At 41.6% G+C, this 23,932-nt stretch overlaps 1 protein-coding gene across 11 annotated transcripts in view; it reads left to right on the forward strand.

Annotated features, from left to right (window-relative positions):
- Positions 1-1,211: 1,211 nt before the first annotated feature.
- Positions 1,212-23,932, forward strand: part of GOLGA1 (golgin A1) — a 63,225-nt gene continuing 40,504 nt past the window's right edge. For 4 of the 11 annotated variants that reach the window (XR_001721004.4, XR_010148852.1, XM_016961647.4 and 1 more), the window contains exons 1-10: positions 1,225-1,487; positions 2,173-2,222; positions 3,446-3,735; positions 10,889-10,979; positions 13,008-13,082; positions 14,017-14,114; positions 15,561-15,593; positions 19,091-19,219; positions 20,445-20,614; positions 21,097-21,208. Coding sequence is in view for 8 of the 11 variants with exons in the window: in XM_016961647.4 (XP_016817136.1) it covers positions 3,601-3,735; positions 10,889-10,979; positions 13,008-13,082; positions 14,017-14,114; positions 15,561-15,593; positions 19,091-19,219; positions 20,445-20,614; positions 21,097-21,208 (843 nt within the window). In the remaining 3 variants the exon portion in view is untranslated. Of the gene's footprint in view, positions 1,488-2,172; positions 2,223-3,445; positions 3,736-10,888; positions 10,980-13,007; positions 13,083-14,016; positions 14,115-15,560; positions 15,594-19,090; positions 19,220-20,444; positions 20,615-21,096; positions 21,209-23,932 lie in introns of all 11 variants that reach the window. The other 7 variants (XR_010148851.1, XM_001142840.6, XM_063788328.1 and 4 more) reach the window with 6 other exon arrangements.

The raw sequence follows: 23,932 nt of genomic DNA on the forward strand, positions 1-23,932 counted from the left end.
CAGGGACCTGACTTAGGGTACTGATTTGGACCGTGACTTTTTGTTTGAGATAGAGTTTCGCTCTTGTTGCCCAGGCTGGAGTGCAATGGCGCGATCTTGACTCACTGCAACCTACACCTCCCGGGTTCAAGCGATTCTCCTGCCTCAGCCTCCGAAGTAATTGGGATTACAGGCATGGGCCACCATGCCCGGCTAATTTTGTATTTTTAGTAGAGACGAGGTTTCGCCATGTTAGGCTGGTCTGAACTCCTGACCTCGGGTGAACCACCCGCCTCGGCTTCTCAAAGTGTGGGGATTACAGGAGTGAGCCACCGCGCCCGGCCTGGACTGTGACTTGGAACAAGATAGTTTTTCCTCTTTTGTTTTTTTTTATTTTCCTACTGCCTGCATGATTGCTATTTATTTAAAGAGACGGAGTCTCGCCACGGTGCCCAGGCTGGTCTGGAAGCCCTGGTCTCAAGAGATCCTCCCACCTCGGTCTTCCGAGTAGCTGGGACCACAGAAGCGCGCGCCGTGCACTTTTGATGTTTTCAACTTTCTTCCTAAGCAGAAAGGAGACGGCCCAGCAGCGGATGGTGAAGCTAATCCAATATAGTGAGCTGCCACCAGCGTTTTTAAGTGCATTACATAGTAAGAACGTGGTTCTGCTGGACGTTATGTACTCGGTTGCGATATAAAACGCATCATCTACAGTAGGTGACAGGCGCCAAAGTCTAAAAACTGGTCTCAAGGTGTAAGGTCCCAGGACTAGTTTCTGGAGCTACTGGCTTGTGAGTGAAGCTGGAGGCGCAGACTTCCCGGGTCACACGGTGGCAAGGCAGCTGCCTAGGGTGCGGCGGGACCCGGCGGCGCGGGGGGGCGCCTGGCCAAGCAGCGCAGCCCCGGCCGGGTTTGTAGCCAGCACAGCACAGCGGGGCCTGTGGCACCGACTGGGTTCTTTTACTTTTGACACGAAGCCCCTCCCACTTACCACGCTCTGCACGCGCCCCTGTTAAAATAGAAAAAGACCGAGAGGCCTCGGAGACTCAGTCATCATCTGCGGCTCTGGCCGCTCGCTGACGTGGCGAACTGGGCTGAGGGAGCGCCCGGCTGGGCACCCGAGAACTCCAGCCGTTCCGGCCCAACCGCCGCTCACAGGTGGTAACTGTAGCCGCCAAGGCCGCGCACGGGCGCATGCGCGCGTCGGACCAACCCCCCCCCCCCCCACCCCGCGCAGTCACTTCCGGCGCGCTGGGAGACGTGCGGTTCCGGGTCGCTGCCCGGCTCGCCGGCTGGGCGGTGGGGGTTGGTGACGCGGGCAGGGGCTCACGAGAGGCCCGGGAGGCGGGGCTTTGCTGGCTGCCCAGAGAGAGGCAGGTGCGCGGGCCAGGACTCCGGGAATGCGAGCAGGCCCCTTATTCTCCCAGTGGCCTCGGTCTGTCCTCGCAGCGGCCCGGTCAGGGTTGCCCGAGCCCCAAGGCGGGGGGCGGCACCGGGGTGCTGAAAGGGTGAGAGTGGGGGCGGAGGCGGGCTGCCCCGGCCTGGGAGTCTGGAGCCTAGGGTTCCGGGATTCCTCCCTGCGCGACCTTGGACAAGTCGCTCCTCCTCTCTAGGGCTCAGTTTCCCTGCTGTCAAATGGGAGAGATGTTGGATCCTTCCTTTCTTTGACAGTCCAAAGCACGGGCGGGGCTGGAGGTAGCCTGAGGGAGTGAGATCCAAACTGCCGTGGCAGGCACCTGCCTGCCTCCCTGGGGGTTAGACATCTGTCTTTACCCAATTTTGCCTTGCTTTTTGTCAGTGCAAATCCGTGACCAGACAGCCCAGGGTCTGGCCAGGTAAACAGTATGTGAGTGTAGTAATCAACTGAGAAATAAATACTGGCTCCAGGAAAACTTAACCTCATTCAAATTGTTTTGCTCAGGGCTCCCAGGGAGAAGTGAATTTAGGCACCCGCTGCGGTGATCAATTCTGTTCTATGCGCTTGTAAGTGAAGCTCTTAGGCAAAAAACAAATTCATAGGAGATCAGGGTTAGGGAGGGTATCCCATTGAGAGTTGTGACAGGTTTTCTTACCCCCTTTAATCCTTCTTCTGCCCCTCCTCTTCCTTCACTTCTTCCCCCTATCCCCACCCAACATTTTGGCCGTACACTTGAAAAGAAATACCCAATGCATTTTATCTTTGTCTTCATGCAGGACAGAATGCTTTGACCTCCAAGCTGTTTTAAATCTAGTAGATAAGCCAGGTGAGTAAGTGGTTTACACACATTGAAAGTAAAGTTTCTGAAGAATTGTACAGCCTTAATGGAGGATCTGAAGTGGTAAGATAGCATTTGTGTATCTCAGAGCAGAGCTTAGGTATCCTCCACAAAACATGGAAAGTTAAGGTTGGAACCAGAATATTAGTGTTTTATACACCATTAGGAGGAAAAGATTTTTGAATCTTACTTTGAATATCATGTCAAACATTCTTAAGAAAAGAAACTGTGAGGCCAGGCGCAGTGGCTTATGCCTGTAATCCCAGCACTTTGGGAGGTCAATGCAGGTGGATCATCTGAGGTCAAGAGTTTGAGACCAGCCTGACCAACACGGAGAAACCTCGTCTCTACTAAAAATATAAAATAAGCCGGGCATAGTGGCGCATTCCTGTAATCCCAGCTACTCGGGAGGCTGAGGCAGGAGAATCGCTTGAACCCAGGAGGTGGAGGTTGCGGTGAGCCGAGATCGTGCCATTGCATTCCAGCTTAGGCAACAAGAGCGAAACTCCATCTCAAAAAAAAAAAAAAGAAAGAAAGAAAGAAAATAAACTCATTGGAGGTAATTTTATCAAACTCAAAACCACACAGCGTCTCTAGAAAATGTTCAAGGATATCAGATACTTATATAATAGAGTTGTCTGGTGTGTCTTCTTTTTTCTGTTGCCAGCTTTTCCTATTGGACAGTTGATTGCAAACCATCCTGAAACAGTAGGATATTACACCTTTTACATATTGAATTACATATTGAATATTGAATTACATATGAATTGAATTACATGCATTTTTGTCTTCAACTTAACACTAAACTGTAGTTAAGCTTATTGGAGGAAGGATTTGAAATCATTAAGTCATGAATATATGATGTTGATGTCTGCTCTGGGACATTTTACCAAGTGTGTTATATGTCATAGCCAACATGTAATTAAAAAAAAAAACGTAGAGATTTGTGAATCAGAGTCCTCTGTTCAAATACCAGCCCTTCCACTTAGCCACACAATCTTTGGTAGGTTACTTCATCTCCTTGAGACTGGGTTTCTTCATCTGTATATGCATATGAAGCACCTGAGTGCTTTTTAAATGTTTAGTAATTGTGTTCTATAAGTGTACATGTAAGTTATGAAACTTAGTTTTGAAATCCAAAACTTAACAACTCAGATGCGAAATCTTTCCAATGTTTAACTTTTGAACTGTCTCTTTCATCTGATTTATAGATCCTGTGTTGCCGTAAGCCCTTGGCCCACATTTAAGTGGGAATGCAGCTAGCTTGGATGTCTGAAACTTTGTAGGCGCCTCTGTCTGAATCCTGAACACAGGCACCAGGACTACTGAGAGCTCGTCATCCGTGCAGGATAGCCACACAGCAAACATGTTTGCAAAACTGAAGAAGAAAATTGCAGAAGAGACTGCTGTTGCTCAGAGGCCAGGAGGTGCTACTAGGATCCCACGGTCTGTGAGCAAGGAATCAGTTGCCTCAATGGGAGCTGACTCAGGAGATGACTTTGTAAGTACCTTTACTTAAGAAATAAAGACACTTTTGCAGGGTATTCTTCCAATAAATATTTTAAATTGCTTGATTATTTCATACCTTTCATGGTTTATAGCTGTACAAGAGCCTGTACATCTGATTCTTCTTACTCTGAGGTACCTTTTTGTTAATGTTTGGTTTGTAAATGTTAAGGTACTCTATTTTTTTCCTTATTTTTCTGTGAGTTCCTCTCCATATTCTCTCCAGTGTCCTCTTGTACTGTTTTTCCATCTATATACCTTATACATCTTCTTTTGCATTTCATTTCTGAAAATGTCTGGGCCTGTTTTCATTGCAGACATATATACTTATATAACAACTAAGTCATTGCTGCTTAACAAGGTCTCTGAGTTGTGGTATGGGGTTAGCAAGAGTGCATTGTTGTATTGGAACGATTGTGGGAAAGATGGCCCCAGTGATTACAGTATGTTTCTTTTTTTCTTTTTTCTTTCTTTCTTTTTTTTTTTTTGAGATGGATTCTCGCTCTGTAGCCCAAAGTGGAGTGCAGTGGCCTGATCTCGGTTCACCACAACCTCTGCCTCTGGGGCTCAAGCAATTCTCGTGCCTCAGCCTCCCGAGTAGCTGGGACTACAGGTGTGTTCCACCATGCCTGGCTAATTTTTTGTATTTTAGTAGAGACAGGTTTTCACCATGTTGCCCAGGGTGGTCTCAAACTCCTCAGCTCAGGCGATCCGCCCACCTTGGCCTCCCAAAGTGCTGGGATTACAGGCGTGAGCCACCATGCCCAGCCTACAATATGTTTCTTATTAGTAAAATACATTTGTGACTATAAGATTTCAAAAAATGAAGATGTTGCTATATGAGGGAAATGTCATGCTTAAAAAATAAAGTGTGGCTTTTGCATATGACAGGATCCTCTTAAGTTAGATAAATTTCTTTTCTTTTCTATTTTTTTTTTTTTGAGACAGAGTCTCACTCTGTCAGCCAGGCCGGAGTGCAGTGGCATGATCTCAGCTCATTGCATCCTCCACCACCCGGGTTCAAGCAATTCTCCTGCCTCAGCCTCCCAAGTAGCTGGGACTGCAGGTGCCCACCACCACACCCGGCTAATTTTTTTTTGTTTTTTGTTTATTGTTTTTGAGATAGAGTCTCGCTCTGTCACCTAGGGTGGAGTGCAGCAGCACAATCTCGGCTCACTGCAACCTCCATCTCCCGGGTTCAAGCGATTCTCCTGCCTCAGCCTCCTGAGTAGCTGGGACTACAGGCACCCGCCACCACGTCCAGCTAATTTTTGTATTTTTAGTAGAGACAGAGTTTCACTGTGTTGGCCAGGCTGGTCTGGAACTCCTGACCTCGTGATCCTCCCGCCTCGGTCTCCCAAAGTGCTAGGATTACAGGGGTGAGCCACCACACTTGGCAATAAATTTCTTTAAAACTCATTTATAATGCTGGATATATATATAAAAGAATGTATGTAATAGATATGTAAAGTATAAAGCATAAAGTAAATCTATCACTCATCTGAAGAGAGAGAACACTATCAATTCTGTTAAGCCACTTATATGTTTCTTCCAATTTCCTCTACCCAATTTAGGATAGCATAACCACTATTCTAAATTTTATATTTTTCATTTACTTGCTTTTTAAAATATCTTACCAGATATGTATGTATTCATAAACAATTTATTATTTAATACTGCTTGTTTTTGAAGTTATAAAAGTTGCACACTGTAGACTTCTTGGATTTCCTTTTTTAAAATTTAATTCAACATGCTTATAAAATGCATCCATGTTACAGGAAGCTGTGGTTCATTTATTTTTACTGCTGTATAAGATTCCAGGCTGGACACAGAAGCTCACGCCTGTAATCCCAATGCTTTGGGAAGCTAAGGCAGAAGGACTGCTTGAGGCCAGAAGTTCAAGACCAGCCTGGGCAACATAGCGAGACTGCATCTGTACAAAAGTTTTGTTTTTTTTTTTAATTTGCCTGGTTGGTGGTGGTATGCCTGTAGTCCTAGCTTCTTGGGAGGCAGAGGCAAGAGGATCGCTTGAGCCCAGGAGTTTGGGATTGTAGTGAGCTATGATCGTGCCACTGTACTCCAGCTTAGGCAACAGAGCAAGACTCTGTCTCTAAAGATTTTTTTTAAAAAAAAGATCCTAGCATTTGAAAAGGCCACATTTAATCTCTGTCTTCTCCTGGCGATAGACATTTGAATTGTTTCCATTGTCAGATGAGTCTTCCTCCTGCTTTCTTGTACTGCCTGGATCCCAGGTCAGATTACATGGCAGAAGCTATTAGGTTATCGGGATGGAGCAATAAGATTACCAGATCTACATTATCACTGGCTCCTATATTTAAGAGGAAATATAAGCACACATTTGAGCATCAGGCTGAAGGATGTAGTTTTAAGGCTGGGTTCTGTGACAGAAGGACCTGTTTTGCCTTCATGCTGACGCGCTAAATGAAGTCTTTTATTTAGTAATGTATTCCAAATACAGAGATTGACCCAGATTCAGGAAGTAATTTATTTTGGGATTTCTCAAGTTTTGAACTTAATACAACCTGATCCTCAGTTCCTGTCTCCAGACCCTTATATCCAACTGCATATGTTTCTCCAAACAGATCCCTCCTCTGTGGCATCTCAAATTCTAAATGAACAAAATTGAATTCATTATTTCCATCTCCAAATGTGCACCTTCATCTTCCCAAGTCACCAGCCAGAAACCCTGGAGGTAGTTTAGACTCTTCCCTCCTTTCACTTCTTGGTGTCCAATCAGTCAACACGTATTATGGCTTCTATTTCTTTCTTTCTTTTTTTTTTTTTTTTTTTGGAGACAGAGTCTTGCTGTGTCGCCCAGGCTGGACCCTGGGTTCAAGCAATTCTCCTGCCTCACTCAGCCTCCCAAGTAGCTGGGACTACAGGCACACACCACCACACTTGGCTAGTTTTTTGTATTTTTAGTAGAGATGAGGTTTCACCGTGTGCCCAGTCTGGTCTTGAACTCCTGAGTTCAGGCAATCCTCTTGCCTTGGCCTCCCAAAGTGCTAGGATTACAGGCAGCTTTCATTTCTTAAATGTCTCAAACTTGCCTCCCTACTCCATCTTCTAGTAGTACATTTACTAGCAGAGGTTAAGCATCCCTAATCTGAAAATTTGAAATCTGAAATACTCCAAAATCTTAAACTTTTTGAGCACCAACATGGCCACAAGTGGAAAATTTACACATAAATACTTAACACAACTTTGTTTAATGCATATCATTTAAAATGTTGTATAAAATTATGTTCAGGCTATGTGTATAAAATGTATATGGAACATAATTTCACGTTTACACTTGGGTCCCATCCCCAAAATATTATATTATGTATATGCAGACATTCCAAAATCTGAAAAAATCCAAACTCCAAAACACTTCTGATCCTAACCTGTTTGGGCAAGAGATACTCAACCTATACTATCATTTGATTTCAAGCTGCCTTTCTTTCTGGGACAAACTTGTAGTCTATCTGGGTTCCCTGTCCCCAAAGTGACCTTTTTTTTTCTTTGAGACAGGGATCTCTTTCTGTCACCCAGGCTGGAGTGCAGTGGCCCGATCACAGCCCACTGCAGCCTTAACCTCCTGGGCTCAAGCGATTCTCCCATTTCAGCCTCGTGAGTAGTTGGGACTACAGGCACGCGCCACCACACCCAGCTAATTTTTGTATTTTTTGTAGCGACGGAGTTTTGCCATGTTGCTTAGGCTGGTCTCGAACTCCTGGGCTCAAACGATCTGCCCACCTTGGCCTCCCAAAGTACTGGGACTGCAGGTGCTAGCCACTGTGCACAGCCCAAAGTGATCTTTCTAAAAGCAGATCTGTTCATGTCTCTCCAGTACTTAAAACTCATAAAACTCAGTGGCTTCCCCATTATTTTCTGGATGAAGTACAGACTCATTATTATAGCATAATGGTAAACTGTCATGGTCTTCTCTCAGCTTATATGGCCAGCATTATCTCACTGTACTTTGCTACACCCTGTGCCACAGCCAGACTGAATTTATTGCACTTTCTAGAATGGACCACATTCTTTCATGCTTACAATTTTTGCACATGCTATTTCCTCTCTCTAGAATGTCTCATTTCCCCTTTCACTCCTGCATTCCTCTGACAGACTCTTGTGCATCTTAAGACTCAGCTCATGTGTTACTTCCAGCAAACTCCCTTGACCTGACCTTCTCCCCTGGCAGCCCCCTACCCTTTACCCCTCCTGGCTGTTTGGTGCCTTGTCTTCTGCTAACCTCTGTAATAGCACCTGCTGTACTGCATTATTATTGATGATTTGCTTGTTTGTCTCTTCCACTGAACTGGGAGTTTCATGAAAGACAATAAGTAAAGTGTAGCCCTTAGGAACTCAGGTCAGGTTATAGAGTCATATCTGCTCTATTATTATTATGTGACTTTGGGCAAATTTCTTCATTTTTCCTTGCCTTATTTTTCACATCTATAAAATGGGGATAGGAACTGTATCTACCTTTATTAAAGTATGTGTGTCAAGGATCCCCAAGATCATCCCCAGATTTAATTATTCACTAGGAGGACTCACAAGACTCACCATATAGTTTTACTCACTGCTATCATTTATTACAGTGAAAGGATCTAAAACAGACTCAGCAAAGGGAAAAGGTGCATGGGGAAAAGCTTGGAGGAAACAGGTGCAAGCTTCCAAGATTCTTCTCCCAGTGGAATTACATAGGACATGCTCCATTCTCCCAGCAATGAGTTGTGACAACACATGTAAAATGTCTACCAGGGAAGCTCATTAGAGACTCAGTGTCCAGGCTTTTTATTGGGGACTGGTCATGTGAACACCCTCTGCCTACTATGTATCAAAATTCCAGAATCCAGGCCAGGCAGGGTGGCTCACACCTGTAATCCCAGCACTTTGGGGGACCAAGGCAGATGGATCAGTTGAGGTCAGGAATTTGAGACCAGCCTGGCCAACATGGCGAAACCCTGTCTCTACTAAAAATACAAATATTAGCTGAGCATGGTGACACACACCTGTAGTCCCAGCTACTCAGGAGGCAGGAGAATCGCTTGAACCCAAGAGGCAGAGGTTACAGTGAGCCAACATTGTACCACTGCACTCCAGCCTGGGTGACAGAGCGAGACTCTGTCTAAATAAATAAATAATCCAGACTCCAGAAGGAAACCAGGTATTCAGCATAAACCCATATTTTTGCACAAACATTTTAGGCACAATGAGCCATTCTTAACAGAATGATGGGAACCCTCCCAAAATCTAAGTTCCCAGATGCCAGCCAAGGACCAACCTTAAAAGCAGGCCTTTCTAAGGATAACAGTCTGAGGCCTGTAATGTCAGTTCTTCTGCGTAGAATGTAAAGCACTTAGCATGGCATCTGGCTCTAAGCATTTCATAATTAGCTTCTGTTGCTGCTGCTGCTGTTATTTTGGATAGGAGCTCTTTGTTTCACCACTATTCCTAGTGCTTAGCACAGTAGTGAGACATAGGATGTCTCACTAACAGTAATAATCATAACAGCTTCTTATACTGCTAGTGCTGTGGTCTGAATGTGTGTCTCCAAAAATTGATATGTTGAAACCTAATCACTAGAGTGATGGAATGAGGAGGTGAATCGTCTCCGAGATGATTAGCTCATGAGGGAGGAACCCTCATGAATGGGATTAGTGCTCTTACAAAAGAGGCCCCAGAAAGCTGCCTTGCCCCTTCCACCATGTGAGGGCACAGCTAGAAGGTGTCATGTATGAACCAGAAAGTGGGTCTTCACTAGACACCAAATCTGCTGGCACCTTAATTTTGGACTTCCTAGGCTCCAGAACTGTGAGAAATACATTTCTGTTGTTTATAAGTCACACATTCTATGGCATTTCATTATAGCACTCAAACAGACTAAGACAACTAGTAATAGATGACACATATTAAAGCTAATATGTGCCAGGCTGTGTTTTAGGGATTTGACAAGTATTGATTTACTTAATCCTCATCACAGCTCTGTGAGGCAAATGCTGTTTGTTATCACAGATTGCAAATGAGGAAACCAGTGCACAGAGAAGTTGAGTAATGAGCCTAAGTTCTTACAGCTCGTAAGTGGTAAAGCTGCAACCTGAAGCAAGGTTTTCTGACACCAGAGACTCTCCTCTTAACTGTCCACTGTCCTGACTCTCAGTACATATTGGATGGGCAAGTGGCTGGACATGTAGATGAATATTTGAGGTGAATTATTGAATAATCTTTAAAAACATTTTGGGGATACAGTGGGAAACATGATTAAGGACTGGATGTTAGTATTTTTTGTTAGGAATGATAATCATGTTGCCTATGAAGAGAAATAGCCTTAGTTTTTGGAGTATTTAGGATGAAATGTCATGATGTCTGTTATTTAAATTACTTCAGAAAAATAAAAATTGATGAAGCAAATAAGGGAAAGCATCAGCAATTGTGAAAGTAGATGGAGAGCGTTATTTAGACCAATCTCTCTCCCTTTCTATATTTTGAAAAATTGTATAATGAAAAGTAAAAGAGATTTTAAAAACTGAGTTATTAGCAATCACAAGCAGTGCCTATAGCAATAGTAGTATTCATTTATTTTAAAATAATCTGGTTTGTTGGGGAAAATGTATGCCTCATTAATGTATTGGTTTGTTGAATGCATATTATCTGCTGAAGTCTGTGATGCAAGTTAGAGTTTTAGATTGATATCCGTTTGTTTTATAGATGAAGATACTGAAACTTTATCAATATCGGTGAAAGATTCGTAGTCATAGACCAGCTTTTGATCCCTAAAGAACCCCCGCCTTCTTTATCCCAGGACTTTACTTTTGGAAAGATAAAGTGATTTTTTTATCATGGCAAATATAGTTTTTGTATTATATACTTGCTGTAATAATGGATCTATTTACTATTATTTATTTCAGTAGCATGTGTACACATAAAATTGATCTGTTTAGCATCTCCTCTCTCCTTCACTTTATAAGAGGAAGAAAGCGTTGCTTCCACTTTCCAGGTAGAGAAACTAGGCCCAGCTTTTCAATGATTACAATTAATTAAAGTGTAACCAAACCTAAAATAAGACTTGTCACTTTCTGGCTCAGTATTGTGGTCTCACACATATATGAATACGACCTTCCTTGTGTATACCTCAACAGGCTTCCGATGGAAGCAGCTCCAGAGAAGATCTTTCATCCCAGCTTCTGAGAAGGAATGAACAGATACGGAAGTTAGAGGCCAGACTTTCTGGTATGTCTAAGAACTCATAAAAAGCAAAGAACAGGAAACTTGCCTTGCTTGACTCTCTTCCTATAAAATAGCCATATAGGATGACTTCATAGTTATTTTCACATATCATTTTGATCTTTTTAGAAAGGAGCAAGTATACCCTCTTCTTTTGTTAGTGTAGTAAATAGTATAAATTCAAAACTGAATTTGAAAGTTTATTAAAAATTTTTTTCTGCTCCTGAGGTTTCTAGCCATGGAAATAAAAGATAATAATAATATATGTACAATAGATTTGACCATCTTCCACCATTAGCATAGCCTGCTTTCAGGTGGAAAGGGATGGCGTTAGTATTTAAAGGGAATGGCCAACAGATATTGGATTCATCAGCACCAGAGATTGGTGCTGTGTTGCCACTTCCTGCAGCTCATACCACCTGTGTAAGTGTTGTTGTAGGTCTTTGGGCCATTTTTCAATGGTATTTCTGACTTCAGCACCTGCATAGAAGGTGTCACTCTCATTATGTCTTTTGTCTGCAGTTTACAATTTACACAGCTCCCATTATATCCTTTGCCTGAGGAGGGCATGGTCATGATAGAATTGTGAGTTATTATTTTGGTTTCTGCCAGTGGATACATTTGGAAAGCTTCATCCTGTAAAGTGGTTCATGGCTTCTGTGTCTCTTTTTGTCCCTTGGCCTTTTAATGCCCATTTTATTGGAGTAAAACAGCAGACCCAAATTCACCAAGTGGTATGCGAAATATTTATATTTGTGTAGCTATCAGACCCAAATTCACCAAATTGTATGTGAAGTATTTGTATTTATGTAGTTATCAAAGGTTCATAGCATAGCTCACAACTACCAGTTAATTATTTTGTCCTCACTAGAGCCTTATTAGGCTTAGCAAGGTTAAGGCCTCACAAGTAGTAAGTGGTAGAGCTGGGATCCAAACCCAGATTTATTTGATGCTAGAGTCTTAATTCCATCTGCTTTAAACTTAATTGTTGCTATCCTGTTACTCCTACCCATAAATAATATCAGTAACAGAGGTAAAGTAATTTTACATTTGTTTAATGTTGGAGAGAGAGTTATAAAATAATATATGTACCTTCCCCATATGGTAGGAAGAATAGTTGAGCTTGACTTACGTTAGAGAAGGGACAGGGAAGAGCACTGACATTTACTGGGCCCACTATGTGGTGAGTATTGTCCTACAGTATTAGTATGAGTAATGATAATAGTCACAGTAACAGTAAGAGCTACATTTTATTGAGCACTGTGTGCGAAGCACTTAAGGCACATAAAATGTTTTATCTAATGCATCTTTTGTGGTAGGTACAATTAATATCATCATTTAATATATGAAGAAACTAATACTACAGGACCAATAATTTGCTTAAGGTCCCCAGCTAAGGACTGACAGAGTTGGGATTTGAGCTACTGTCTATGTTTTCACTAAACCATAACTATCTTCTTTGGCCACCTAGATAATTAATTCTGACATTCACATTTAATGTAGCGTAGGTTACCAAGTTCCTATGTAGAAAGGGAGCTCACTTTTTTAGAGAATTAAGTGCTATCACTATAAAGACAATGCTGCACCTAAGGTGTTTGTTATTGCCCTAACTACTGTTCCTGAGTTGTGTGGACTATAAGCGAGCTGTTTAGTGAGTTCACTTTGATCTATCCTACTGCTAAGGCTGGAAAAGGAAGTGGAAACTGAGATTTGAAATTAAGTCATGAGATAAATCTGTGTTTTTCATAGCAGGACATTTCTGATCACCAGGCTAAGCCTAATTCTTGTTTTCTATCAAGGCTAAACAAACTTGCCTTTTTGTACTCACCATTTATACACCATGGATAGTTTGTACTATACTTGTTTTCCTGTGTTGTTCATTGTTAATGGGAGGCTGTCTGTCTAGCTTTCCTTAACAGGAATGGTTTTCAGGTTAAGAAAATCATCATCATTTCCATTCATTTTTTTGTTTAATTAACTTCCTTTCCTGATGTTTGTCCATTTCTGGTATGTGCATCACCCTCCTCACCCAAGACTATGCTGAACAGGTCCGAAACTTGCAGAAGATAAAAGAGAAGCTTGAAATTGCATTAGAAAAACACCAGGATTGTACGTATTTTTTTCCTGCTTTTTTCAATCTTTTCAAGGTTTAGTTTTTGAAATGAAACAATAGTGTATGGTTAAGTTTGTCCTTCTTGAAAGCACAAATCTTTATTTTATAAGTAGTGTACTTCTTAATCAGGTTGATATAACATTTGGATGATATTTATAAGTATGCAAGTTTTATTTATGTTGGCTTATGGGCATGACTCTTTGGAGTAGGTCATTATGTGTATCAGCTTGTCTCTATCCAGTTGACCCCTTTATTTAGGCTACCCTCAGGTTTTAATAAAATCTAGTACTCATCCCTTAGGTCTGGATTAGGAAATGGGTTCTCACCACAGCTTCATTACTGCTGTGTTGAGTAACTGGGAGAAATCCCTGTCATCACTCCCTCAGCAATAAATCATACATTTTGTGTAGTCTACCCTCAATCATATATTCTTTGGGTACCATCCAAGAAAGATGTTAGTAGAAGTAGAAAGTTATTTTTTTTGTTGATATGTACTAAAACTTTTAAGGAAAATAAAGTAAAAGAAAGGTTTTTTGTTTGTTTTGATTTTTCTTTTTGTTTTTAATTCTGATAAAGTGGTAGTAGCCATCACTTAGCATCAGCTTTGATGTTTTCTGGCAACCTACCTAACTCAGTGTTCTATCATTGTACCCTTTAAAAAGTTACCTTTTGGCATCTTTGTAAATATATATACTTGTCTATTACAAAAAACAAAAACAATAAGGAAACAAACAAACAAAAACTGTGGTCTATTACCAAGGCCAAAATATTCTTCTGGAAAGTTGAGGTGGATCCAGCTTTTCCTAGTATCACAATCCACTTATGTGACTTTGGCCTTTTTCATTAGGTGACAGTTGTAATCACATGGGCTATTTGTCATGCTGTTTCTGAAGTGTTTTCATATCTCAAATAGAGCCTCTTTGTTAACAGCTTCCATGCGGAAATTTCAAGAGCAGAATGAGACATTCCAAGCCAACAGAGCCAAAATGGCAGAAGGACTGGCTTTGGCATTAGCCAGAAAGGACCAGGTATTTTATATGTGGCACTGCCCAGAACTGGTGGAAAGATTTCACTTAGTGATGTGATTTCAAAAATCATGACATAACCTATAGAAAATATTTATAGCCTAGGAGAAGAGAAATGTTCAAAGTTCATTAAGGTTTTCTTTGGCCTTTTCTTGTAAAGTGAAGAAACTTTACAGTTCTGATCATGAAATGTGTCCAGAATGTGAGAGTATCATTCCTTGTATCTGTGTAGTTTCATAAAATTGAGAAGGGAAATAGTGTATCTGTAATCTGATGGCAGGCCCCAAAATAAGAGAAAAGGTCTCTCCCCTCTAAAAACCTCTCTGAAAGTCTAACCCCCAAACATTTGCCTTTTATCCTGGAGAAGATGTTATTAACTTAGTCATAATCCATAGTATACAGAGTTCTTCCAACCTCTGTTCCCACGTTTCTTCAATCCCAACCAGCTGGACAGAGGGGAAATCCTATAATCTCAGCAGAACCAACCACTGGAAGATGCTGAATGAATAACCACAAGGAAGGAAAATAATTCTGTTACTGGCTATTACAGTAATTATGAAGTATATTTTGTTCAAAATAATAGATGACATTTTAAATTTAAGATAAGCATCAATATATTATAATGTTAATTTTGATTTATTAAGACAGAGTTTATTATGTTTCACTTAAGAAATTGTATAATTTATTTCATCTGGAGGAGGTGGGTTGGTTGGTTGGTTTTAAAGTGTCTGTTCATCATCTAGGACATTTACTAGCCAGAAAAAATACAATTTACCAATACTTAGTGGATAACTGTGGTATGAATGTATATAAATGAAGAAATAATCTAAAATTGATGGATTCTGATTATAGGCAATCAGGATATTGCCTTTGTGCAAATGGGCTTTTTTTCCCACTATTTTATGGTTTGTGAATAAGGGGCATAATTCTTTTTCTTTTGATTTACACAGATGGCATAAAGCATGTTGGTAAAATCAAAATGAAAAGGAAAATAATTATCAGGGACTGCAAAAGATCCCCCCTACTCCCCCAGTTTCAGGAATTAATTTCTAAACATCATTTCCAGAATTACTCAACTCAGCTGGTCCCAGCTACCCACTCCCAAGAAATAACAGTACTCATGGCAAAACTCCCAGGAACAAGCCAAAAAGCTGCATCAGAACAGCAGATACAGCTTTTCTTGGGTGCCCTGCTTAGTAAAAATCTGCAGGCTTATATTCATGAATTCATTCCATTCTAGAATCTTAGATAAAGTTCATTTTCTTCTACTTTTGTGACTCTTGCCTTTCTTAATATTAAACCAAGTTTATAGATTTTTTTTTAATTGGCTTTTTTGTTTTGTTTGGTTAGTTGCTTTCTGGGAAGAGTTGGGTTGTTTTGTTTTCTGAAAATCTTGGTATTACAGATACTCTTCACTGGAAACCATACTTTTTTATTGTTTTGTTTTAGGAATGGTCAGAAAAGATGGATCAGCTTGAAAAGGTTAGTTCTTCTTTATTTTTGTCTCATTTTTGTTGGTCTCGTCTCTGGGGTATGGAAAACGTTTTATCCGGTAACCAACATACTGATTGCTATACCACCTCTTGGAAGCAGGACAGCTTATGATTAGATACTGACTTGAAAAGCTCTGATCCTCCCCTTTTTTGGTGAATGTGCAGGATGTCTTTTGTTTGCCCCTCTTGATGTACTCTGCACTCCTCCTCTCTTCCCTTTCTCTGTGTACCTGAACGCCGATAGAAACTGTATCAGCAGGGCTCAAAATGCCCTCTGGCATCCGGTTGGGTTCAGCCAGTGGGGAACCCTGAAAGAACCATGTGTGAAAGAAGATGTGGTCAGGATGTTTCTTCCCCCACCTTTCTCCGTGTGGGCTCTCTTCAGCTTAGTTGCATCCCATGGCCAAAGTCACAGCTTCAGTTGGACCTTTGGTTTGCCTTCTTGACATAGTTTTTGTCTCTCTGGGTTTCCTATAACCTCTTCATCTTTTTGCCTCTTTATGGCCAACTGTTGCCAGCACATTATCTTTTGGGCTATCTTACCCATCCCACAGCTTTGATAAGCCTCTTTATTAAACCATCCTCAAAATGCCTGATTTGAGATGGCTGTCTCTTTCCTGCTGCGGTTCTGATTGACACGTGGTAATATTAGGAACACTTAAAGATGAAGCAGTGGGGAAGGAAGGCATTTCTCAAGGCTCAGCATTGAACATATATGAGAACCTCTTGGCTAGATGTAGATGAGGAAATTGATTATTCTAGTACCATTGCTTGCATAACACCGTACAGGTACCTGAAGTAATAATATTCCTGGCTCCCATATATAAACGAGATGAAATTTCAAGTCTACAATTGGAAAAACATTTTAGTTTTAAAATAATCATTAGTGTCAACTATTTTTTTTCCATAAAACACCAAGTTAACTTTACTTTCTGTTCTATAGAAATCTGATTATCAAGCTGAGAGAATACATTAACTTTTTTTGAGACAAGGGGTTGTTCTGTTGCCCAGGCTGGGAGTGGCACAATCACAGCTCAGTGCAGCCTCAACCTCCTGGGCTCAAATGATTTTCCCACCTAGACTTCCTGAGTAGCCAGGACTGCAGGCTTGAGCCACAGTGCCCAGCTAATTTTTAAAAAAATTTTAATAGAGATGAGGTCTCACTGTGTTGCCCAGGCTGGTTTTGAACTCCTAGACCAAAGTGATCCTCCTGCCTGGCCTCCCAAAGTGCTAGGATTACAGTCGTGAGCCACTGTGCCTGGCAACAGTTTTATATAAGGAAAGAATTATAGAAAAGTCAAGTCCCAAGGAAACCTGTGCTTGAAAAAAAAAAAAAAAATCCTCAACCATATGCTATTAATGACAGTCTTCTTAAATATGGAGATATGGGTTGGGTTAAGGTTTTCTTGCCGTAAAAGAAACTCTTAAGATTATGGCAATTGAAATTCTCATTGAACTGTTTTTTTATCTTTTAAAATTTTGGTAAAGGGTATCCGTATAGGACTGAACCAACTAAAAAACCTACTTAGGTTCACAAGGTTCACAAAGGGAATTTTCTCTTTGTTTTGTTTTTGTTCTTTTGAAGGAGAGGTTGGGGAAAATTTTTCTTTTTTTTTTTGAGACGGAGTCTTGCTCTGTCGCCCAGGCTGGAGTACAGTGGCGTGATCTTGGCTCACTGCAAGCTCTGCCTCCCGGGTTTACTCCATTCTCCTGCCTCAGCCTCCCAAGTAGCTGGGACTACAGGCACCCGCCACCACACCTGGCTAATTTTTTTGTATTTTTGGTAGAGACAGGGTTTCACTGTGTTAGCCAGGATGGTCTCGATCTCCTGACCTCGTGATCTGTCTGCCTCGGCCTCCCAAAGTGCTGGGATTACAGGTGTGAGAGGTTGGGGAAATTTTCTAGAGTAGGAAATAGTAATGAGACATCTATATAGGTCTTCGAAGCTACTTTTCATCGTTAAAGTTTTTTTTTTTTTTTTCAGTCAAGAGTTAGAAACTGTAACAGCAGGGTTAGTCCTTAAGAGAGTCCTTTTTTCTTTTTTTCTTTTTTTTTTTTTTTTTTGAGACAGGGTCTCACCACAATGCCCAGGCTGGAGTGTAGTGCAGTGGCACAGTCATAGCTCACTGCAGCCTTAACTTCTCAGGCTCAGGTGATTCTCCCACCTCAGCCTCCTGAGTAGCTGGGATTACAAGCACATGCCACCACGCCTGGCTAATTTTTTTGTATTTTTTATAGAGATGGGGTTTCACCATGTTGCCCAGGCTGGTCTCCAACTCCTGTGCTCAACCGATAGGCCCACCTTGGCCTCCCAAAGTGCTGGGATTAGAGGCAAGAGTCCACTGCTAGAAATGATCATTTAATAAATTGTAACCTGCTGACACCAGTCATGTCTAATTTTTTTTTCTTTTTTTTAGCTTGTTAACTGAAATCAGTTCTACTTTTAATCTACATGCATTTAATTTTTTTCAGGCATTCAATCTTACTGGTTACTCATGTTTTTCAGCCAGTTCAGTGTGTCACTAAGAATAGACATGTAAAATAAGGCTGGGCACAGAGGCTTACGCCTGTAATCCCAGCACTTTGGGAAGCGGAGGTGGGTGGATCACCTGAAGTCAGGAGTTCAAGACCAGCCTGGCAAACATGGTGAAACCTCATCTCTACTAAAAGTAGAAAAATTAGCCGGGCATGGTGGTGCATGCCTGTAGTCTCAGGTACTCAGGAAGCTGAGGCATGAAAATCACTTCAACCTGGGAGGCAGAGGATGCAGTAAGCTGAGATCTCACCACTGCAAACCAACCTGGGCAACAGAGTGAGACTCTGTGTCAAAAAACAAACAACAACGACGAAAGAATAGACACATAAAATATATATCTGGACTTGCTAAACAGATGTAAGAACTTTAAAGTTCTACATAGGCCATGCACGATGGCTCATATCTGTCAACACTTTGAGAGGCTGAGGCAGGAGAATGTCTTGAGGCCAGGAGTTCAAGATCAGCCTGGATAACAGAGCAAGATCCTGTCTTTACCAAAAAAAAAAAAAAAAAAAAAAAGTTCTACGTAATTGTTGGGTTTATTCCCCTTTTTCACAATTATTTAAAACACATTTATTTTTAAATAAAGAATTAAATTCTCTAGTTAAAGGATTAATTCAATTAAAGAATTTGTAAATAATGCCATATTTCTGTAATGCTTTCCATTATCAATGCATCATTGTCCACTGGCATGAGATTTCCTGAAGATTTTTCCTTTATTAAGAATTCCACTTTCAGGCCGGGTGTGGTGGCTCATGTCTGTAATCTTAGCACTTTGGGAGGCCAAGGCGGGAGGATTGCATGAGCCCAGGAGTTCAAGGCCAGCCTGGGCAACTAGTGAGACTCTGTCTCTAAAGACAAAAATTTTAAAAAAGAAAAGATTTTCACTTTCGTAATACAGATTTCTAATGCTTTCATTGCCTGAGTTGATGTCTTCTTCTTTCAAATAGGAGAAAAATATTCTGACAGCCCAGTTACAGGAAATGAAGAACCAGAGTATGAATCTTTTCCAAAGGAGAGATGAAATGGATGAATTAGAGGGGTTCCAGCAGCAGGAACTAAGTAAAATAAAGCACATGGTATGCATTTTTGTTTTAGTAGCTAAATACTGAATAGATGATTATTCACTCTGATTTTACTAGTCATCACTCTCTAATTGCTGATAAACATACACCAGTAATATGTGATATTAATCATATTTGATATTAATCATATTTGTATGTTTTTAAATTTATTAAAATAGAAAAGTTCTGTTTGAAATGTTCTTTTTCTGTTTTGTTTTGGGTTTTTTTTTGTTTTGTTTTGTTTTGTTTTTAACTACTGGGTATATAAATTCTCTTATAAGCCCACAAAAATGTTATAGAAGTTTGGCTATTGGTCCACATTTTTTTTTTTAAATAGATGGAGTCTCACGGTGTTGCCCAGGCTGGAGTATAATGGCTACTCACAGGTGCGATCATAGCACACTGCAGCCTCAAATTCGTGGGCTCAAGCTCTCCTCCCACTTTAGCCTCCCAAGTAACTGGAACTGTAAGCGTGTGCTGTAGGTGTGTGCCACCATGCCTGACAAGCTTAGATTTTTTTTTTCTTTCCTTTCCTTTCTTTCTTTCTTTTTCTTTTTTCTTTTTTTTTTTTTTTTTGAGATAGAGTCTCACTCTGTCACCCAAGCTGGAGTGCAGTGGCATGATCATGGCCCACTGCAGCCTCGACCTCCCAGACTCAAGGGATTCTTCCACCTAAGCCTCCCGAGTAGCTGGGACTACAGGCGCACTACCATGCCCGGCTAATTTTTGTATTTTTTGTAGAGGTGGTGTTTCGCCATGTTACCCAGGCTGGTCTCAAACTCCTGGGCTCAAACGATATGCATGCCTCAACCTCCCAAAATGGTGGGATTACCATTTTGGGAGGTAATCCCAAATGGTGGCTGGGTGAGCCACCGTACCCAGCCGAGATTTAAGTGTATTTTTCTTTTTTACTTCTTTTTTTTTTTTGAGATGGAGCCTAGCTCTGTCACCCAGGCTGGAGTGCAGTGGCGCGATCTTGGCTAATTGCAACCTCCACCTCCTGGGTTCAAGTGAGTAGCTGGGATTACAGGCACCCGCCACCACGCCCGGCTAATGTTTGTATTTTTAGTAGAGATAGGGTTTTGCCATGTCAGCAAGGCTGGTCTCAAACTCCTGACCTCAAGTGATCCACCTGCCTCAGCCTCCCAAAGTGTTGGGATTACAGGCGTGAGCCAGCATGCCCGATCTTAAGTGTATTTTTCTTAGCATAGCCCAATGAAACTTTGTATTTTTGTGTCAGCTTTTAAAAAAAGAAGAAAGTCTAGGGAAAATGGAACAAGAATTGGAGGCACGAACCAGAGAACTTAGTCGTACCCAGGAGGAGTTGATGAACTCCAATCAGATGTCATCAGACTTAAGCCAGAAGCTAGAAGAATTGCAGAGACACTACTCAACGCTGGAAGAGCAGAGGTTCTTGCTTGGTCTGTGGGGCCCTTGGGAAAAGGTGTTAGTGTAGTTCTGGCTATAGCCTGCCCACCTTTCCCCATTGTTCATTACACCACTTTCTGATTCTGGTGCTGGCAAAGGCTTCTGGACACATCCTTACCTGCCTAGGACTCAGGCCTCACCCCACCTCCAACCCATTTTCCCCTTCAGCTGCTGAAACTCAGGACAGTTCCACCCTGCTGAACAATTCAGTGTGGTTTTAGTTTGTAAAGTATTAATAGACTAAGGAAAGGCAGGTCAGGATTTCTTTCTTAAACTAGGGTGGACTTTTTCTCTTTGGGCTCCTGCTTCAGAGAGAGCCGAGGCTTTTTCCGTTGAAAACCTGCATGTGGCTAATGATGCTTGTAGCCCTGACACAGAAGAAACCATTTGTATTTTTCCTGCAGAAGACTGTATATTAGATGAGATATCCAAATTTGTTCATTGTCTGCTTTCTTTTGATGAAGAGATCACATGATAGCTTCAAAAACAGGTGCAGAAAGTAAGATCACAGCCCTGGAACAAAAGGAACAAGAGCTCCAAGCACTAATTCAGCAGCTTTCCATTGATTTGCAAAAGGTAAGTAGAATATGAGGAGAAGACCTGGATTTCTAAGATTCATAAAAACTAATTCTTTCAGAAATTTCTGCCTGAGAGTAGCTACTGAACATACATTTCTCATGCAGTCCACATGGCTCCATTTCCTGTACTAGCCAGGCTGTGCTCAGATGGAAATGGCCATACAGCTGAACAAGTGTTGCTTAGCAGAAGTAGTCAGTATTTTCCTGTCAGGAATTCTCAAAGTACACCATTTGGTCGACTCAAATATGTCTCTTTTTTTTTTTTTTCTTTTTTTTTTGGGACAGAGTCTTGCTCTTGTCACCCAGGTATTATAGGCGCCCGCCACCACACCCGGCTAATTTTTGTATTTTTAGTAGAGACAGGGTTTTACCATGTTGGCCAGGCTGGTCTCAAACTCCTGACCTCGTGATCCACCAACCTCGGCCTCCCAAAGTGCTGAGATTACAGGCGTGAGCCACCGTGCCTGGCCTGACTCAAATATGTCTTTAAGCACATAATGGACCTTGAGCATGAAAAATACAATAGTGGCTGACATGACCAGGGCTGTACCTTTGACATACTTGGCTCTAATCCAGTTTGTTTTATGGCACGTAATCAAATGATGTCATTACAATTTGTTTTTTCATTTCATTGACATACATTTGTTTCTACATTAGGGCTGTGTTACACTCTGAGAATATAAAGATGAATGATAATATTTTTGAATATAAAGTAGTGTTTCTCAGGCCCAGCACAGTGACTCAAGCCTGTAGTCCTAGCACTTTGGTAGGCCAAGGCAGGAGGATCACATGAGGTCCTCCTCTTGACCCCATCTCTACCAAAAAAAAAAAAAAAAAAAAAAAAAATTAGCCAGTTGTGGTGGTGTGCATCTGTAGTTCCAGCTGTTTGGGAGGCTATGGTGGGAGAATCGCTTAAGCCCAGGAATTCAAGGCTACAGTGGGCCATGACCATATCACAGCACTGTAGCCCAGGCAATAGAGCAAGACTATCTTTAAAAATAAAAATAAGGCTCGGTGTGGTGGCGTGCACCTGTAATTCCAGCTACTTGGGAGGCTGAGGCAGGAGATTCGGTTAAACCTGGGAGGTGGAGGTTGCAAGTGAGCTGAGATTGCGCCATTGCGCTGCAGCCTGCCTGGGTGACAGAGAGAGACTCTGTCTTAAAAAAATAATAAAATAAATAAATAAATATAAATAAAATAAAGTAGTATTTCCCAATGACATATTTATTATTGGCATTTTGAGCAGAACAACTCGTATTGTATGATTGTCCATTGCATTGCGCGACATTTAGCATTCCTGGCCTCTGGGTTCTGAATGCCAATAGCATCCTTCAGTCATTGACATCCAGCCCTTCCCCTCACATCACAGAACCACCCCCTATTCGGCAGTGCCATCCACCCTACCCTCATCTTTCAGAAATGCTGATCTCAAGTGAGACAGAGCCTTACAACATAATTACAGTACAGTAAGATTTTGTCAATAGAGGTCTTAGCTAAGTATTATCATACTTACAGATACCTAAGTGGAAACTAAGAGGTTATTGACCTTGTTCACAGTTATAACAGTAAGTGACAGAGTTGGATTCTAACCCAAGTCTTACTCCAGAACTCATGCTTATTCTACTGCGCTTTGCTGCCTCACAATAAGGAGCACCCAGTAAATATATACATGAATGAATGACTGTGATACAGGCTTTTTACCCTCAATGAACTAAAAATCTAAATACAGACATTGTTTTCCTTCAGAGGCTTACAGTTTCATTATAGAACTCAAACCTACTGTAATCACAAGAAAAGAAATGCTCAAACAAGAAGTCTCAAGTAAGTGAACTAGATTTTTCTTTTTTCTTTTTTTTTTTTTCTTTTTTTTGAGACACGGTCTTGCTCTTTCACCCAGGCTGGAGTGCAGTGACGTCAACGGCTCACTGCAGCCTCAGCCTCCCAGGCTGAAGTGATCCTTCCACCTCAGCCTCCCAAATAGCTGGGACTACAGACACATGCCACTACAACAGGCTAATTTTTTTTTATTATTATTATCTGTAGAGATGGGGTTTCGCTATGTTGCCCAGGCTGGTCTCGAACTCCTGGGCTCAAGCAATCCACCTGCCTCAGCCTCCCAAAGTGCTGGGATTACAGAGGTGAACCACCACACTCAGCCCTAGATTTTTCAAATACAAAAGATATGCCATAGGGGAAGTACATTCCAGCCCAGGAGTCAAGGAAATCTTCCTAGAGGAACTGGAATGTCAAGGATCAGGAGGACAGCAGGAGGCAGAAAAGGCAGAAGGTCAGAGAGTACATTTGGGGTCATGGAAGAAGGGGGAAAATAGATACACAACTTTGGTTTTTGTATTATTTTGTTTTTTTCTGAGACAGGGTCTCACTTTGTCACCTAGGCTGGAGTGCAATGGCGTGATCTTGGCTCACTGCAACCTCCACCTCCTAGGCTCAAGCAATCCTCCCACCTCAGCCTCCTGAATAGCAGGGACTACAGGCACCAACCGGGCTAATTTTTGTATTTTTAGTAGAGACAGGATTTCACCATGTTGGCCAGGCTGGTCTTGAACTCCTGGCATCAAGTGATCTGCCCACCTCGGCCCTCAAAGTGCTGGGATTACAGGCACCTGGCCACAACTTTGATAGTCAAGGGACCCTTTGATGTCAATTAGAACCATCTGTTGTTTTTATAATTGGAAAAATGGGGCTCAGGGAAGTCCAGACT

The sequence above is a fragment of the Pan troglodytes genome, chromosome 11, assembly GCF_028858775.2.
Source record: "Pan troglodytes isolate AG18354 chromosome 11, NHGRI_mPanTro3-v2.0_pri, whole genome shotgun sequence".
NCBI lineage: Eukaryota > Metazoa > Chordata > Mammalia > Primates > Hominidae > Pan > Pan troglodytes.